Below are 12755 nucleotides of genomic sequence, written 5' to 3'. Positions count from 1 at the left end.
AGGCCTGGAGCAGTCCACCATCTTTTTTCCCAACAGGACATAAGACAGTCTAATGTGCCCTTTATTTAGACCATCTCTATATAATCTATCGTAGCCTGCCTTTCAGTCCAAGAAATGTTGAAAATCTGTCCTTTAGGAAGTTTAACACCAGGGACCAGTCCAATAGCTCAATCATATTCCCAATAAGGAGCTTCAGAAGCCTCCTTGGAGAATACATCCCAGTCCTTGATGAACCCTGGGAATGGACCCTCTTCCAGTTCTAGACCAGAGAGTACAACTGATAAGCAAATATTAGAGCACTGAGAACCTAATTTAGTTAAATCACCAGAACTCCAATCAAATATTTAATAAACCCTTGGGTTAATGGTGTGGTATCCACCCCTGACACCCCAGTGGGTTCAGGTAATTTAAAGACCATGAGACCGGAAGCAGAAACAAAATTTAAATTACTAAAGTTTGCAACAGCTGCCGAATCAACAAAAGCCTAACGAGAGATGGATCTTCCCTGTGAAAATAAATTAAAAGGTAAAATACACAGAAAGGTCTAATCTAAATTGTGACTAGTGTTGAGCGAGCATGCTATGCTCGGCACATGGCGGCACTCGGCTGAGTACCGCATGTGCTCGAGCGCCATGCTCGAGTATCCTTCCCTGCCATGCAGCCAATAAACTTGCAGGTAAGTACTGCCCTCATTGTAATGCCAGTAGCCATGTTGGCTACTGGCATTACAGTGATTGGCTGGCCGGAACACATCATGACGCATGTTCGACACATTTGTAGTCAGGGAGAGCTGCACTTAGGAAGGGACAGAGAGTGTAGGGAGTGTGATCGCAATCTATTTAGAAGAAAAAGTTTCAAAGACCCAAAGTCCTTTTAAGGTCTATTGTGTGTGGAGGCAGGCTGGCAGTATTTTATAGCTACAGTACCATTTTTTTTTTCCAGCATTTGCAATACTTTTTCTATAGAGGGTGTCTGTAGTGTCTTGTGACATCTGTCCAATACCTTCTGTGTGTCAGGTCCAGAGATAGGAAAAACATAAGTGAAATCTATTTTACTTTTTCCATACTTATACGTACTGTACTTTTTCCATATACTGTGCTTGCTGCGAACTGTGACATCCGTGCCACATCTTGTGTGTCAAGCGTGCATATAACATATAACATTGAAGAAGGCGAGCAGTAAGGGACGGCGAAGTGGCCGTGATGCTGATGGTTCACGCAGAGGCCATGGCCCTTGGCGCATTGAAACTGTGCCTGCTGCCAGAGCACTAGAAAAACAATCATCCACGATACCTAACATCATGTCCCAGTTTGCAGGGCGTCACAGGACAAAACTCTTGAAGTCAGACCAGTGCGACCAGGTGTTCGGTTGGATTGCAGCAGATAATGCTTCCAGTTGGTTAAGCACCACCCTGTCTTCCACCAAGTCCAGTCTCAGTAGCCAAGAGTCTGGTCAACACAATCCTCACCACGATGGCACACTGGTTGAACGTTGTGGAGGCCGGGAGCAAGTTGGCTGCTGGCACCGGACTTGCCCTCCAATATCTCTTCATTAACGGAATGTGTTAAAAGAGCCTCTTAAGAGTGCAGTATTGTTATTTATCGTTACTACCTCCCCGAGATGGGAGTGGGTTATTGCCGCAAGCCTGCTGTCTTCATTGGACGCTTGTGCGTTAATAACTTGTCCCACCCTCTCTGGGTGGTTCACAATTAGGAGAAAAAAGGGGCAAGGCAACAACAGCCAATCAGATTTCAGCCATTGACCTCCCTTGGATGTGGTAGCCCTTTCTCAGGCTCCCTCTCCGGAATCGAACCCTGAGTCCCTGTTACCCTTGATCACCATGGTAGGTGCAGAAAAGAACATCGAAAGTTGATAGGGCAGACATCCGAATGGATCTTCGCTGTCACAGGGACATGCAATCGCCCAGAGGTTATCTAGAGTCACCAATGCAGCAGCAGGCCCTTGCCCCTAATGTTTTAGATGGTCAGATCAGCAGGCCCTTGCTCCAAATGTTTTTGAGTGTCACCAGCAGGCCATCAATCATAATTTTTCAAGGGTGTGTATGATGCCCTCCTTTATGTGTAACAAAGGGTGTTTTGGAGTGCTGGTTCCTTGTAATTTTTGGCAGCCCTTTCACTTTGTGCATAGGCTTTATGAGTGTAGGAGTCGTCCCACTACCTATTGTACCACAATGTGAATGAGGCCCTCCATTATGTGATATACAGGTTGTAACGGAGTACCTCTTCCTTGTAATTTGCAGCACTTGCACTTTATATACAAGTAAATATACAGAAAATAATGTTTCTTAACAATTTTTCCTCAAAATTTTTTTTTTAGGTTTTGTGCGTATTATTGTCAGTCTGTAAAAGTGGCGTACTACTCGGACAACATGGTTCAAGCAGCGACCTTGGATTCCAAGATGTATCGAGACATCCTCCATATGCTGTTCCCGAACCATTTCGGTGGTGTTTCCATCAATTTCTGACCTTTTCCTATGAACCAGGCACCCTCCCCTCTTCAGAGCAGGGGGTGCCTGGTTTAATGCTCGTGTTCTCCCATTGACTTACATTATACTCTACCGAGCACCCGAGCATCCCGATGTGTTCAGCCAGAACACCCGAGCACTTTGGTGTTCGATCAACACTAATTGTGACCTAACAGCTGGAGGCAGTACACCACTTGTGGAATTTCGAACAGTACTCCTCCATAGGTCGCCTGCCCTGACACAAAGATAGAAGTTTGTTCTCCGCATAAGCTGCCATGTCTGGCTCATCATACAGGAGACCTAACAATGAAAATAAACTATCCACATAAAACAATTGAGGAGAATTGGGTGGCAGGTGGCAGGGTGGCACGAATACAGGGGAGGGGAGGGACACAGAACTAGGCCTCAAGGCTAGTGAGAGGGAAAAGGTCACCTCCTAGGAAGCCCCTAAACCTGGCCCTGACTCCTGTCAGTATGTATAGACCCTGAAGGTGGAAAAATACATACGCTAGAACCTAGACCATAGGAGCCCTGAAATGCCCTAGGTAGTGGCAGGGAATGAGACTACTGGTTCCTTCCCAGGTGAACGAACCAGAGTCTCCCTGAGGCCTAGTAACAACAAGCACAGGGGAACAACTAAATACAAAGAGCAGTACAACTTATCTTATAGAAAATGGATGAGCAGGAACACAGGTAAGGTCCACACACCAACTCTTCCAAATCCAAGCAGAGAATATCAACCGCATGGTATGAAGTGTAAGACCAAATTAAGTAGGGAATTCAGTAATGACCACGAGCTGCACCTGACAAGAGGTGTGGTCATTACCAAACCACAACACTGAGAATCAAGAGACCTCACGTGCAGTCAGTCTCTCCGATCTTCTAACCTTTGTCACAGAAGGTACTGTGACAGATAACTCTGAAGCAGAGACATAATGATGCCCACCTTTTGAGTTTCTGTCCTTGATGCGTGAGGCCTAAGGTGGAAATAGAGTTTGCAGCTCTCCCGAAAAGTTAATATGCATTTTTTTAATTCACCAGAGAAATGTCACGAATCAGTGGGTGTGAACCCACTGTGTCACGTGTCCTACCTCCTCTAAGGGCGTTGTGTAATTGATCCCCTTGATCTTCACAGCACCCCTGATGGTGGGGATAGACTTTCCCGAGGAGAACACCAGGTTGCTACCTCCTGAGGAGTATTGGCAGGCGGATCAGGAGGTGCCTGAGCAAGGTACCAGAGATACAGGTGTTGTCAGCAGGCTGAGTCTTAACAAGGAGCAACAGTTAAGGACCGAAGGATGAGGCAGAGGTGAAGTTAAACATGCAATAGGTCAGGGCAGGCGGCACAGGTACAGGTGAGGCAATCCGGGTCGGAAACAGGAGAGTCAAGGCAAACAGGCAGGGATTAAACAGGTAGCAGAGTACAGGAACACAAGTACGAGTCAGGAACACAGGAACACAAGCAGATTTCAGGAACCTTTGCAGGACACAAGAAACTTGACACTGAAGCATGTGGGAAGGGGGCCGAGCAACTTATATATGTGCAGTAGGCTAGGATTGGTCAGCGAGGTCACATGACCTAACCCATAAAGCACAGGAAGTGACGCAAGCACGCCCTTAAGGAAGTGCTGCAGGGAACCAACAGCAAGCATTCTGTGGCCAGGGCTAAAGAGGAAACAGTGGTTCCCAGAACTACAGTACCTACACAGAGAGAGCCCAGGACTGCAGCGGTGAATGGGAAGCACTGGCAGCAGATCACCTCTGAACAGGGCACCCAAGACTGCGGTGTTAAGCAGGGGAACAGTGGCGCAAAGCAGCCACTGTTACAAGAAACACTCAAGGAGCTTTACTTTAAGTTCTACTGGTGATGCAGCTGAAACGACCGAGGACCGGAACTCTTCCTGCTGTACCCTCTCTGCTATGTCATAAACTAATTGGGCAATATCCTCCATCTGGAAGGCCAGTAATGCCATGGCGTTCATAATAGTGCAATTACCAGTCTAATATTTTGGGTCAGTGGTAATGTAATGTCAGTAGGTAGGTACAGACACAGACAGTGAGCCCTAACTAGAACCCCACCCGCTTTCTATGCCTACTTATAATGCAAGTCTGCAGCTGGTCGACGTTCCCTACTATGCTAAGGTGCGAGACAAACACCACCAAGGGACAAAAACAAGACACAGAGACAGAGTTGTCTGAGAGACAAGCCGAGAACAGAACTAGAAGGGAAACTCAATACCAATACATTAGACAGAGAGTTAGTGTTGAGCGAATCAAATCACATTCCTTGTGCTTCATGGTAACGAATAAAAAAAATATACATACTCGCCTTATCCATTTATGCGCGAAGAGCCCACTGCTGCAATCGTGATTGAAGATCCCGCGCAAAATCTCTTGCGCAATGACGCATAATGTCACTACGACGTCCCTAGTGATGACGTCATAACGTCACCACACAGGATTTTGAGCAATGTCTTCAATCAAGATGGCCACCGTGGCCTCTACACATTAAATGGGTAAGGTGAGTTTTTTTTTTTAAGAGAATAACCCCTTAAAGCCCTCAATATTAATCTCAGATGCCACGATCAGTGATGAACGTGGCATCTGAGGGGTTCAATGATGGGGGGCAGCTCAATCACAGTTCCCTGTCATTGCGCCTGCTACATACAAAAAAATGCACTTTGTGACAAAGTAATTTGCCACAAAGTGAATTTCTTTATGATATTTGGTGCAGCAGTCAAATTGAATTTTTCATAACTTTGCAAAAGGACAAGCTGAGATCAAACACTAGGAATCCAAAATATGCAACCAGGAATCAGGAACATAGCTAGTGAGTCAGAAACCAGGAAGGGGTTTAGATAGAGCATCGAGTCCCAGGATCTGAACCTGATAGGTCATGATTTGGCACTCCATTAGTCAGAACACTAGCACACAGGAATAGATCAGTTAAGCAGATCAGATCTGCCCAGTGCTAGTCTCCTCCAGCACAAGCCTACAGTGGCAAAAAATAGCATTGCATCATGTTTCTAAGGACACTGTTGCATCACCAAGGGGCACAGCTTAGCAGCGTGTCTCTTCTGGCGCAGTCTGGAGATCTCGTCGCTGGAACTTGAACAGGTAAGTTTATGACAGTACTATTGTTCCTTTGTTATTCTTGTGTTACCTCAATTTACAGTATTCTGGTTTCTGGTGGACTATATCTTATCTTGTCTTAGTAACACTGCCATAAAGCAAGAGGGGTTTGAAGTTATGACAGTGATATCACACATCTGCCCTAACTGCCATAAAAGTAAGGGGCAAACTTACCAACATTTAAATGTCAGCTACGTAGCTGGACATTTGTCTAGCCACAAGGAATGATCCTAAAATTGTCAAATGTAGTTTTTGCACAAACCCTTCACTTTTGCATTCCAGTACGTGGTAACAAGGCTTGTACAAGAGGTAGGCTAAAAATTTGGTCACCTAGGGCTTTGTAAGGTGAATGGCTTTTCATTTCTCTGTATAGAACTAATTGGAAATGCCCAAGCAATTGATAATGCTGCAAGTGTCTGGAGCTCAAAAACACTTTCATTTAGTATGTTTTATATGCCGGTCTTAATAAAGCCCTATGGCTGGTGGAGGATCAGCCGAAGTTATGAAGAGGCGCAGGCCTCTCCATAAATTCGGCGCATCCAGCGGCAGTTTTAAGTGTAAGACAGCTTCCAAGCTGTGTTACATTCAGACCATTTTCTATACCTAAAACAGGCGTAGAAAATGATGACTGAGACAAGCCTACAGGCCCATCCTCTTCCCCACCCACGCCACACCCAAAATTTTAGACCTGGCGTGATTGGAGAAAATTCACAGATAGTGGCACAACTAACTATTTTGCCGCCATCTGCGCCTAAAATACGCCTAATTTAGGCACATTTCAGATTACTAATGACCCCCTAAGTTTCTACCACCTATTTGTTGGCTTACTTTGGACGGGATGTTTGTGTAAAAATTATAGCTATTGTAATAAATCTGCAGCTAGAATCTGTCTAAAAAGTGGTTCAAATCGGTTAAACTTTGGTGCAGTGTTTCAAAACTAGTTTTTCTAAACTTTTTTTCTGACTTTTTCAAAAATGAAGCAGCCCTTATGGGGAACGGGTTGAATGTGGGCATAGTCAAATATGTGCCATTATGCGCCAAAAATGCTCTACATTTCTGCCTTAGAAGACTGTCTCAAAGTGAGCCAAGATTGGTATTGAGCTAAAAAAAAAAAGTGCCTAGCCCTGTGCCAAATCTATCCCCGAGGTGATGAATCTATTTTTTGTCTAGACAACCTAGTGTAAGTTTACACCATGTTAAGGATTGGTAAATCTGGGCCATTGTTGATCCTTAAGTCATGCCCCTTTCCTTCTAAGCCACAATCAGTTTCTATGTCAATTTTTTATCCATTCAGTAGGGATTTTTTACAGGATCTAAAATTGCGTTGCTTTTTGTCCCTGAAAATAGAATCAGAACAAAAAACCTAACAATAAATTGCCATAATACTGCCATAAAAAAATTCAGTATGCAATATTCATGCACATATTTATCGCTGTGATACTAATTTTTTAGTTTAGACAATAGAATTGCTGATTTTTTGTAACATTTACTTAACACACTAAATGCTTGCAAGTTTTACTTATCAGGTTCTTTTTTTAAGCAATATGATTAGATGAGAGTTTATATTGTAATAGTCAAATGCGAAAATGAGTAATGTGAGATCACAGGATAGTGCATATAAAGGGTTAAATGACTGAAGCTTTTACTACCACACACAGCATATCACATACCCTCATGCTATAATTAGAGATGTAAGTTTTGTTTGCCAAGTTTGAGATTCACAGTAAATGTATTAACTGATTTACATGTTGTACGATAAATGGAGTCTATCCTTTGCTCTCATTAAGCATTTCTCTATACTGGGACTAATTGATCTAGGCAGATGTTTTTTAAATACTTTTTAATCATCTTTTTCATAAATGGTGCTCAAGTTGGCTGGTGTCTTATTTTATCATTTTGTCCATGGTATAGCTTTGCTGTAACCACGGTTCAGCTATGCAGTTCTTTCGCAGTGGATGTTCTGGTGGCACTGCTGGAGAGGCCTGTCACTTAGTGGCCAGCCTATAAAAGAACAGAAAATTACAAATTTAACCTTCTCCTGCTCAGAGAGAAAGACTATGTCTTTAGACATAGTGCATAGTTTCAGCTGCTAACTTGATCCTAATGAAAAAAGAATAGAAAGAGTGAGTATAACTATTAATTTCTTCTTTATATAGAAAGTGGCTGTCTAGGAGACAGCCCTTTAGTGTAAGATACGTTTAATGATTGCAACAATCAATATAATGTCTTGATATTCCATACTGTGTAGTTATCCTTAGTATTGATTTTGTATGAAAAGAATATATGGATGTTGAATAGTTTAGAAGTCTCTTGACCATTACGGTGAGTATCTGGTATATACTGTAGGTGTTGATAACATAATGGGGTTGTCTCACTGAGACAACTCCTTTCCATATGTTCTAATAGGGCATATGTACGTCTTTTAAAGGGGTCTCCTACTTGGAACCAACCTCTAGTAAACAAATTGGAGAGACACATAGATGAAAAGCTGATCACCATTAGTTTCAGAAGCTATAAATTGATAGAGGGGGCTGTCTTTGTTTCAAAAAGAGATTGCCTTCATAAGAGTCCTTTTATATGGGCAGACTTTCTACTTGTAACAAACGCTGATCTCAATTCGATTGGTGCTCATTATCTGCTGTTTACTTGTGTAGGGACAAGCAATTGTTGATATGATCATTCATCCTCATACAGTTTTGCATTTGTCAGCAGCACATTTCTGATTAGACAGGGAGATGTGAAACTAATAAACAATGATTTTTACTCTATGCCCGCATACAAGATGCAGTCTGCCAACCAATTGCAAACAATGGTCAGGAAATACAATTTTTACAAATAATTGTTCAGCTGATCATCAGCCATTGTAGAGGGCCTTAACAAGCAGTTTAATAGAACAAAAAGCGTTTAAATGTGTTTTCTTTTTAAAAACCTGTAAGCCATAGCACGTTTTCTCTGTCTGTACATGCATCAAAATGCCACATTCAAGTCCTCAACATTGACATTGTAAAGCATGTGAAATTCAGGGCTGACAGCATTTTTAAAACTAATAAACCCTGCTAAGTTTTAGTAATCACTGTTTGTCTGATCTTTTTATCTTCAAGGTAACATCAGGAATACAGATAAACTAAGCTATGATAAGCAGCACCAGTATGAGATTAAAGTCACTGCATATGACTGTGGACAGACACACTCAGCTCAGGAGGTCACAGTAAAAGTAGATGTGAAGCCAGTGTGCAAGCCAGGGTGGCAAGGTAAGAAACGTTCTAAACCTTTAGATCAAACTGCATAATACAGTTCTGGTTCTTCTCTCCCATCACAAGACTAAATATCCACTTGTGATTGCTGTTTCTTAAAACCCCAGGCTTTATTATTACTACAGGAAGATAAGTGCTGATGTGGTTATCACCTTATTTGTACTGATTTGTGCTGGTCTTGAGTCTTTCCTAGTATTGGAATAATATCCCAAAAGCAAGAAATATCTCAGTTTACGAATATGAACAAAAAATGAAAGTAAATGCAATGTGCCCAAATAAGAAGGCCAGCAGGACTTTCATAGTGAATAAGGATGTAGACATTCTCTTCCCTCATCTTCTCCATTAGGATCAGACCACAATGATGACTTCTTTCGGCCATCTCTTGTATCTGCAGAGTTTGACAAACAGACATCTTAGTTTTCTACTTTTCCATAATCCTCCCCACCTTCTCAACACCCCATCCTACGACCTCCAGTACTGTGCCTACTGTGCTCCCTAATACAATACTGCAGAAACAGTCCCCCTCAAAATCCTAGTACAACACACATAGTGCCCTCTTCAATAATTATTGGCACCCACAATTAGTGTCCCGGACACTAATAGCGTGAACATAATGTTCCACAAAAATAATTGTGCTAATTTGATTCTGTCCCAGGGTGTCCAACACAGTAATAGTGCTTTACCACTAATATAAATAATTATCTGCCAGAGTGCACTTAGTGTTAACAGTGCCCCCAATAGTAATAATTAAGCTTGAGCGAATCAAGCTTTGAATCAGAGATCTGAAGTTGATTCGTTCAAACACTAATGTTCTAATGCTGTCTGAGACTTGTCTCCATACAACATTAAAATGTAATACTTCCATGTAGGCAAACTTCATTACACCCGATTTCGCACAAGACTTCAGTGAATTAATTTAATATTAAAAACATTTAAAATTAAGAATCTAAAGTCAGGTTTGTTACCTAGGTACCAACCGGTACCAAACCCGACTTTGGATTCCAAATTTTAAATGTTTTTAAAGTTGCAGAATTTAAATATCGAATCAATTTACCAAAGGCTTGCTTGACCTCGGGTGAAATGAAGTTTGCCTACACAGAGGCAATACATCTGCTAATACATTTAATGTTGTAAAGGGACAGCATTAAAATCAAAGTATTTGACTGAATCGAGTTCGGATCTGTGATCCGAAGCTGGATTCGCTCAACACTAGTAATAATGCCCCCTTTGTTCCCATACTAGTATTCAAGTTCTCCATAGTCCCCCAGTAGTAATAATTCTCCTTTTAATAGACACCAGTAGAAAAAAGTGTTTGCCAGTGCGAAAAATATCCACTTACAATGTGCGCCAGTTCAAAAATAAATTACCTCCAGTGCAATAAATACCGTATTATAAATGTATGTAAGTGCAAAAAACTACCACCTTACAATGTGCGCTAGTGCAAAAAAATCACCAGCGGCTGCGGAAAACTCGGGATTGTATTGTACAGCGGTTTTACTGACCCCGCATATTCAAAGAAGTGGAAGAGTTTTGTAAGTCTTGCCCGACCTGCCAGATAACTAGCCCCCAGCCACATTTCCGTAGTCCCCTAGTACCTCTCCCGATTATCGAAGTACCACTTCACCGAATAGCTATGAATCTCATAGGCCCAGTACCGAAGTCCGCCAGAGGGCATCAGCACATCTTAGTCATTCTAGACTACGCCACTCGGTAAGCGGAGGCGGTGCCACTGAGACATACCTCGGCCAAACTCATAGCTAAGGAATTAATAGAGATGTTTTCCCGAGTAGGACTACCTAAAGAGTTTCTGACCAACCAAGGGACCCCTGTTATGTCCAAGGTGATGAGGGAACTCTGTAAGTTGCTGCACATAAAACAGCTACGGATGGTAAACGGACGGTCTGGTAGAACGGTTTAACCATACATTAAAAAATACGTTGGAAAGGGTGGTGGCTAAAGATGGGAAGGACTGGGACCTCCTTCTGACCTATCTCATGTTTGCAGTGCGAGAGGAACCCCAGGCCTCTACTGGGTTATCGCCCTTTAAACTGCTGTATGGCAGACACCCTCGCGGTCTCTTGGACGTGGCCAAAGAGGAGTGGGAACAACAACCCACTGCACATAAAAGTGTCATTGAGTACGTTACCCAGATGCAAGATTGGATAAAGACAGTGATGCCTCTTGTTAAGGAGTATATGGAGGCAGCTCAGTGAGCCCAGAGTCGGGTATATAACTGGCAGGCTCAGGTCCGGATCTTTAACCCGGGTGATCGGGTTTTGGTTTTGGTGCCGACCGTGGACAGTAAGTTCCTGGCTAGGTGGCAGGGGCCCAATGAGGTACTCGAGTGGAGATGTAAACTACAAGATACACCAGGCAGGGCGGCAAAAGACGGCTCAGGTTTACCATGTGAATTTACTCAAACCATGGAAAGATAGGGAAACCTGTACAGATGACAGCCTGCGGTCGGGTTTTCTAGAAGAAGAGGTACCCGCCCCTCTGTCTGATGCAAGAGAAGCGGCTTCCAGAGTAAAAATTGCTGACAGCCTTTCCTCTAAATAGGGAGTTTGTTAGTCGGAACACGGATATGTTCTCGGACATCCCTGGACACACTTCCATAATCCAGCATGACATTGTCACTGAGCCTCAGGCAAAAGTCTGATTAAAACCATACTGGGTACCCGAGGCTCGGCGACAAGCCATATCGGAGGAGGTGCAGCTAATGTTGCAGCTAGATGTCATTGAGGAGTCAAAAAGTGAGAGGGACAGTCCTACATTATTGATACTCAAGGCGAACGGGACGTTGTGATTTTGTAACGACTTTCGAAAACTTAACAAGCTTTCCAAATTCGATGCATATACCATGTCCCGGGTGGATGAGCTCATGGAGAGGTTAAAACAAGCCCAGTATTTTTCTGTTTTGTACCTCACAAAAGGGTACTGGCAGGTGCCCTTAACGGAGGCTGCCAAAGAGAAAACTTAATCACTCCTGCGGGGCTGTATCAATATAAGGTCTTACCCTTTGGTCTGCATGGTGCCGCCACCACTTTTCAGCGACTAATGGACATCGTGCTTCATCCACATCGTCGGTACACTTAGGCTTACCTGGAAGATATTGTCATCCACAGTACCGACTGGGAAAGTCACCTACCCAAATTGCAGGCTGTAGTGGACTCCCTTCGGAAAGCTGGCCTAACCGCTAACCCAAAAATATGTGCGATAGGGTTAGAAAAGACTATGTACCTGGGGTATGTCATTGGGCGCGGAGTCATCAAACCACAAGTGAACAAAATAGAGGCGATACAGAATTGGCCCTGACCTGTCACCATTTGGCAAATAAAGTCATTCCTGGGAATGGTGGGCTTTTACATGAGGTTTGATTCCCCACTTTGCTACTCTAGCTACCCTTGAAGGTACACAAGTCAATGATGGTTCGCTGGGATGATCAGGCGGAGGAGGCTTTCTCCGCTTAGAAGTCGGCCCTGTGCGAGTCCCCGGTTTTTGTGACACCTGACTTAAAAAGGGAGTTTATAGTGCAGGCTGAAGCCTCTGAAGTAGGCCTTGGTGCTGTACTGTCTCAGGAAGTCAACTGGGAGGAGAATCCCCTTGTCTTTCTGAGCCTTAAGCTCACCCCAGCCGAGACCCGGTATAGTATAGTGGAGAGAGAGTGCACTCCCCTCTCAGGCCAAGGACAGAAATGCCCGGGTCACCCAATGGTTTCTCTCCCTACAAAACTTTAAGTTTTCAGTGGAGCACAGGGCAGGCCGGTTACAGTAAAACGCGGATGCCCAGTCCCGGGTACACTGTCTGTCTGGCGTGTGTTCACCCCCTCAGCGTTGAACAAAGTGACACAGTGAGAGGTTTTGTCTGGGAAAACAGGTATTTTC

General features: G+C 43.5%; 1 protein-coding gene across 1 annotated transcript in view; it reads left to right on the top strand.

The window, feature by feature from the left end:
• Window positions 1-12755, top strand: part of CLSTN2 (calsyntenin 2) — a 1304869-nt gene that overhangs the window by 897505 nt on the left and 394609 nt on the right. The window contains exon 5 of the mRNA XM_040428021.1: window positions 8719-8868. Within this exon, the coding sequence (XP_040283955.1) occupies window positions 8719-8868 (150 nt within the window). The remainder of the gene's footprint in view (window positions 1-8718; window positions 8869-12755) is intronic.

The sequence above is a fragment of the Bufo bufo genome, chromosome 4 (assembly GCF_905171765.1).
Source record: "Bufo bufo chromosome 4, aBufBuf1.1, whole genome shotgun sequence".
NCBI classification, from domain to species: Eukaryota; Metazoa; Chordata; class Amphibia; order Anura; family Bufonidae; genus Bufo; species Bufo bufo.
This window is presented reverse-complemented; position numbering and strand designations above follow the sequence as displayed.